Here is a 6,736-nt window from a genome sequence, read left to right as displayed (position 1 = left end):
GACCTAGTATCTCAGAATAGGGGACCTTTCAAACGAGATTTCGGGGGTTACCCATATATCCTGGAGGTGTTCCCCACGTAAAAGCAAGTAAATTTTAGGTTTATATCCCAAACTGATCTACTGATTTTGCAAAAACCTATCGGGACATCTTTAGCGAGACTGCTTAATTGCATTTTAAACATTACAATTATTTAGCGTACTGTGTCCGTCTAGCTGATGTACTATCATTTCCCCTATTATACACAAACTCTTTTTTAAGTTTTCTAATGTTTTTGGATTTTTGAATTTTATCATGTTTTTGTATTTTTCTGCGAATTTCTCCCCCTAAAAAGAAAAACATATTTTTGTGTTTTTGTTTTTATCAAAAAGCAGAAAACAAACTATACAAAAAATTTGACAACACGACATGGTTCACATCTGATCGCCGCCCTCCTCGGCTTCACATTCTACTACACTCCCAGAACTCAGATTTTTTAACCCGTTCAATTTTAGAAGATAGTAAAATCTCTTTTTGTCAAAGGGTTTTGTATAAAAATCAGCTTTCTGATCATCGGTGTGTATGTGCTCAATCCGGATTAACTTCTTCTCGTGACAATCACAAATGAAGTGGTGACGGATTTCGATATGTTTCGTTTTTGAATGGTGAACCGGGTTTTTAGTGATGTTTATAGCTTCTTCATTGTCCACATAGATCGGAGTATCCAAGAATTGCAAACCGAAGTCGCGCATTTGCTGTTGGATCCATAGGATCTGTGAGCAACAGCTGGAGGCTGAAACGTATTCAGCCTCACACGTAGAAAGCGCCACTGCGGTTTGTTTCTTGCACTGCCAGGTAACGAGTCGAGTTCCGAAGAACTGACACCCAGCAGTGGTGGACTTTGCATTCTGCTTGCAGCTTCCAAAGTTAGAATCAGCGAAACCTGATAGGGAGAAGTCACCCGAGCGAGGATACCACAAGCCGATGCTTGGGCAGCCTTTCAAATACCGTAAGATACGTTTGACAATTGTCAGGTGTGACTGCTTTGGGCTCGACTGATATCTGGCACAGAGACATGTTGGGTACATGATGTCTGGACGGGAAGCAGTGAGATACATCAGAGATCCAATGATTGACCGGTACAATGTCTCGTCCACTTTTACTCCACTTTCGTCTGGACAAATCCCGTGGTTCTGTGTAAGGGGGGTTGCTGCAGGACTGCATTCAGTCATGTCGAACTTGTCAAGCACGTCCTTTACGTATTTTGTTTGGTGAATGAATATTCCATCGGGCTTCTGCTCCACCTGTAGCCCGAGGAAGAACTTCATCTCCCCCATCGAACTCATCTCAAACTTTTTCTTCATCACTTTCTCAAACTCTTTACATAGATAGTCGTTGGTGGAACCGAAAATGATATCGTCAACGTAAATCTGCACGATCAACAAATGTCCTGCCACTTCCTTTGTGAACAATGTGCAATCCATTGTCCCTCTGGTGAACCCGTTGGCCAACAGATATTGGGAAAGCGTCTCGTACCAGGCTCTCGGGGCCTGGTGTAGTCCGTAAAGCGCTTTGTCTAGCAGATAGACCTTGTTTTTGTGTTGTGGATCTGTGAACCCCGGCGGTTGTCCCACATACACCTCTTCTTTGATTTTTCCATAAAGGAAGGCAGATTTGACGTCCAGTTGGTACACTTTAAAGTCTTTCCATGACGCAAACGCCAGGAAGATCCGAATCGCCGCAAGTCGAGCAACAGGCGCGTAAACTTCGTCGTAGTCGATGCCTTCTTGCTGACTAAAGCCTTGTACCACCAATCGTGCTTTGTTTCTCACCACGACTCCTCTGTCATCCCGTTTGCACTTAAAACCCACTTTGTTTTGATTAACTTTTGATTCTGTGGCAAATCAACAAGTCTCCAAACACCCAGCTTTTCAAACTGTAGCAGCTCCTCTTGCATCGCATTTACCCAGCTATCCTCAGTCAACGCCTCTTTGTAAGTTCTGGGCTCGATCTGCGAAATAAAACACTTTAATGAGAATTCTTCTTGCAAATGAGCAACTGAAGAATTAAAACATGTAAGAGCTCGATTGATTTGGTCTCGGGTTTTGACACCACTTTGCAGGTCACCAATTATTTGCTCTGACGGATGGTAAGACAAAGTCCGAGGCATCATGGTGTCAGGCACATTCACTTCCGATTGCAAGTTCGATATATCAAGATCAACGGTTTGATCCTCAGCTTCCGTCGAAGTAACATTTGGTTCCTCGTCAAAGGTCGGAGCGGGTTCCACCTCTGAGTCGTCAGAATCGTCAAATGTTGGAGCTGGTTCCTCTGGTGGTTCGTGAGCTGTTCCACTTGGTCCGGCTTCATCATTGTGAGTACCCTCGGTGGGTGAAGGAACTACTAGCGGTCTAGGCACTTGCTCTTGTGACATATATTGCTGGTACTGGTACAGAAGTGCTAGTTCCTCGTCACTCGGCTGAACCGGTAGTTGAAACGACTCCCAGAGCTTGTCATAATCGAACAGGAATCTTTGTCCGGGAAGTTGTGGAGATGGAGTGTGCTTTTGACAATCCACATGCTGAACTTGTATCACTTTCCCCAGGCACGGAACGAACACCCTCTTCAACGGGCTTGCGTAACCTACAAAGAAACCCTCATTTGATTTAGCACCAAATTTTCCATTCTCATCAATAAACGTACACGGAGACCCAAATGGCTCCAGAAATTCAAGATTCAGCTTATATCGGTGCAACAGCTCAAAGCATGTCTTTTTGTACTTTTTGACAGTGAGTACACGATTCAATGTGTAGCAGGCTGCAGATACTGCTTCGCTCCAGAAGAAGATCGGTAGTTTGGAATCGGCCAACATTGTGCGAGCTGTCTCTATTAGGGTCCGGTTCTTTCTTTCAGCAACGCCGTTCTGTTGTGGTGTGTATGGCGCACTGAATTCATGAAGAATTCCCTTCTCATTGCAAAACTCGTACATTTTGTTGTTTTTGAATTCCGTTCCATTGTCACTACGAATTCTCCGGATCGGCAGTTTGTACAACGTTTCCATCTTCTTGAACAACACCATCAACGACTCAAAAGTTTGATCTTTTCTTTCTATGCACACGACCCACGAGAATCTTGTAAAGTTATCAGTCACCACCAAGCAGTAGAAATCTCCACTGATGCTCTTTACATTGACAGGCCCGAAGAGATCCATGTGTAATCTCTCAAGAGGTAACCTGATCGAATTAAGTGTCTTCGGTGGGTGTGACTTCCGAGTCTGCTTCCCTTTTTTACATGCTACACAATCATCAGACAAGTGAAAATTCTTTAGATTTACACCTTCTACCAAATCATTGTGTACTAGAAAATTCATTTTTCGAACATGTATGTGGCCCATCTTTCGATGCCACATAATTGTTTCTTTTTCCGTTGCTTTTGATTTTGACACAAAACATTGTTTTTGATGAGTTGTTGGTGTTGCAACGCTCATATCAAGAATACAAAGGTCATTCTCCCTTGGAACGCGCAACAACACCATCTCATCAGGGATTTTAAACCCCGGTTTTAAAATCACACACTCGTTCTTTGTTAAATGTACACTGAAAGATTTATCACATATTTGCGAAATGCTAAGTAAATTGTTTTCTAACTCTACGATATAGTTCACTTTCTCGAATGAGATGACACCATTCGTCAACGTTCCCTGTCCAACAATTCTCCCGCCTTGATTTCCGGCGAATCCCACATAACTTCTATTTATTGATTTGACGTCGTAAAGAAGAGCTAGCGTCCCTGTCATATGTCTCGATGCACCACTGTCCATGATCCACTTCGAAAGGATAGACCTGGGCAGCCCCTGCAAACATCAAATCAACTTATTCAAACAATGACGCCCATGATTTCTTAACCTCAGAAACAGTACCAAACACTACATCACACTTCTCATCTGTTTTAGGAAAGTTAAATGTGACATTAGGAACATCATCTTTCACAATTGGTTTAACTTTGTTGTTAATGGGGGAAACTCAGCAAGAAATTTGTCAATTTCATTTTCAAACTCGACAACATCATCTTTTAAAACATTTGTTTCATTTTTTAAAGCATTTTCCATCTTTTTGACCTCGACAGATGGTTTCGACTTCGCAACCCATGATTGGTTCTCAAAAATTTTTGTTTTAGGATAAATTTTTGAAGTCTTGCGAGACTTGGAAGATTCGCCAACCTCGAAGGTCGATTTTGGCTTATCCTCGGACTTCAAAGATTCTCCTCTTTTTAGAATGCGAATCGGAGAAACCATTGGTTTTTTACCTTTTGTATCAATCGGTGATTTTGGTCGAGGTTTTTGAATAGTTGGTTTTTGAACAGTTGGTTTTTGAATAATTTGTTTTTGAACAATTGGTTTTACAAAAACAGGTTTCTCAAACACTTTCTTGCACTGTTAAGCCATGTGCCCGATTTCATTACAGCGATAACAGACTTTTTTTGTCATATTCAACAAAAGTTGATTTGACTGTCTCCTCTTTCTACTTTTTCGCTGCATTGAAATCATCCACAGCTTTTTGACTAAAGATGTAGTCCTTTTCATCATCTACACTCGGTCCAGCGACAAAGATATCATTCATTTTCTCTTTTGGCTTAACCACCTGCTTAGCCGTCTTCTTCTCAAACCCGATCCCTTTGTTTTTAAAATTGTTTTTCTTGTTATTACCCTTACCTTCCCACTCTTTCTTTCCCGAACTGGTAGGACGTGATGTAACAAAAGATTTTTTCGGTTTTGAAAAGAATTCTTTGTTGTTAACCTCATCAATATTCATTTCAACCAACTTGAAAACTTTCTCAACATTCTCAATCTTTACGTTCTGAAGAGGATACTCGAAATCGGAGTAAAGTTTGTCTGTTCCAATCATAGTGTATACCACCATAATCGGATCATCATTCGCACTCTTATCCGATTTTGGTATGAACCAATCCAAGAAATTACCCTCATCTTCAGACTAACTAACAACTTTCTCAGATTGAGACTTCTCAGAGTTATCACTCTCTTCATCTAACACCTGATCGACAACGGTTTTGATGACATGTGATTCGTTGTCGGTGTCGGATGCAGAGAATGTAACATCAATGCTTTCAGGCAAATCATCCTCAATTGATCTCAACTTGAGATTCAAAGCACCTTCCACCCCATCTAGATATTTTTGCGTATAATGATTCCACATTGGGGGTGGAACGCTCTTAAAGACTGGTGCAGCATGTGGCTGCTGTGGGACAATTTGTTCAAGAACATAAGATGAAGCCACATAACTCATCAATTTGTTATCAATTCTCTCATTTTCAATTTTAGCTAATTCAAGCTCTTTCTTTAGTGAAGCGATCGTGTCAAGATGAAAGTTAACCTCAACTTGTTTATCAAAAAGTGTTGCTTTAGCCAATTTTGTTGCTTTGTCATTTTCAACACTCTCTTTTCGGATCATTTTAATTGACCTGGCAAGAGTATCATAAGCCTCTTTGACTTGTCCAAGGTCAAATTTAAGCATATCAGCATGATGTTTCAATTCCTGATACTTAGTGTCTTTCTCAAGACACTCCATGCACGGTTGTAAACACTTCTGGCATGGTGTTTCAGAGATTGAAACAACTTTCTCAACAACAACCTGTTCATCACACACAATTTTCACATCTTGTTTACCGACATTTTTAAACTCAGACTCAGACACTTTGACCTCCTGAACTCTAGATTTCTGATCTGACTCCTGTTTGACTGACACGGTACTGACAGAATCTGACTTCTCGAGTTCTGAGTCTACCTCTTTTAGCTTTCCCATGAGAGCTTTATCAGCGATATCTTTCAATGTTTCTCCAGTCAACTCTTTTGTCACGTCTATCATTTCCTCGACAACTTCTTTCTTTTCTTCGTATCTTGGACACGATCCAGTCATCGGTTCTTTGAAATAACCTGCAAAAGATTCAAACACTTTAGGACGCATTATTGATTTCATAGTACTTGCCAATACCTCCTGTTCTGACTGGTAATAGTAAATTTCTGCAGCGATTTCTTCAAAGTCAACCACATTCTCAACCGGAACATCTTCAACAATCATTTCTGGCTTAGTCACCATCTCCGGTAGTTCAACAATTTCTGCCATCATGGCCTGCCCATCGCTTCCAGGGATGTATTTATCCCAAGTGAAACCTTCAGCTACTCTTTCATCATCTTGATTCATGATAAGAGCCTTCTCCGGTTTGTTTTCGATTTGCGGCCTCTGAACAGCAGGTTGTTGGTTAGGTCGATGATAGATTGCCTGCCTGTAATAATCGTTTGTGAAAGGGTTCTGATGGTTGTTCACTTCACGGTTCGGGCATTCTCTCTTGAAATGACCACGTTCCTTACACTTGAAATAGGTAACCTTTGATTTGTCGAACCCTAGCTTCTGATCAGGGCCTGAGAAACTGTTTCTGCCTGTGATCTCCATAAAGCGTTGTGCCCTTCTAACCAAACTTGCCATGCACCATTTTATATCAATCAATTCAAGCTCCTCAGGGTCGACCTGATCGTAATCTTCTTTTGTCATATCCGGATTACCGATCCTTCCCGCCACTAAACCTTCATACGCCTCTAAAACGGAAGCAAGTAAAGCAATGTCTTGTGTTGCGGCTGTTTCAGTAATTTCATTTCCATTCTTAATATTCACCGCGATGTTGCATTGCACCCCAGAAACATAAGCCTGATTGTTGGAACTTGTAGAGCTTTGAGGTGAAGGCTGC

At 41.3% G+C, this 6,736-nt stretch overlaps 1 protein-coding gene across 1 annotated transcript; it reads right to left on the bottom strand.

Annotated features, from left to right (window-relative positions):
• Window positions 1-1,805: 1,805 nt before the first annotated feature.
• LOC110869568 lies at window positions 1,806-6,444 on the bottom strand. Its single transcript, XM_022118811.1, has 4 exons — window positions 5,577-6,444; window positions 4,978-5,159; window positions 3,573-3,830; window positions 1,806-1,988 (listed from the first exon to the last, which is right to left on the bottom strand). Exons 1-4 carry the CDS (start codon window positions 6,442-6,444, stop codon window positions 1,806-1,808), a joined length of 1,491 nt encoding a protein of 496 aa, XP_021974503.1.
• Window positions 6,445-6,736: the final 292 nt, after the last annotated feature.

This window comes from Helianthus annuus, chromosome 11, assembly GCF_002127325.2.
Source record: "Helianthus annuus cultivar XRQ/B chromosome 11, HanXRQr2.0-SUNRISE, whole genome shotgun sequence".
Classification (NCBI taxonomy): Eukaryota; Viridiplantae; Streptophyta; class Magnoliopsida; order Asterales; family Asteraceae; genus Helianthus; species Helianthus annuus.
Note: the sequence above shows the minus strand (reverse complement) of the source record. Positions and strands in the feature narration are given on the sequence as shown.

Excerpts from the sequence above, each read along its gene's own strand:
- LOC110869568 (XM_022118811.1), bottom strand. The coding sequence starts at position 6,444 with ATGGAGATCACAGGCAGAAACAGTTTCTCAGGCCCTGATCAGAAGCTA. Across the intron at positions 5,160-5,576 it reads TGAAACACCATGCCAGAAGT|ATGGGGTGGAAGGTGCTTTG; the intron begins GTTTACAACCGT and ends AAAAATATCTAG. Across the intron at positions 3,831-4,977 it reads AGTCTCAATCTGAGAAAGTT|GGGCTGCCCAGGTCTATCCT; the intron begins GTTAGTTAGTCT and ends TGATGTTTGCAG.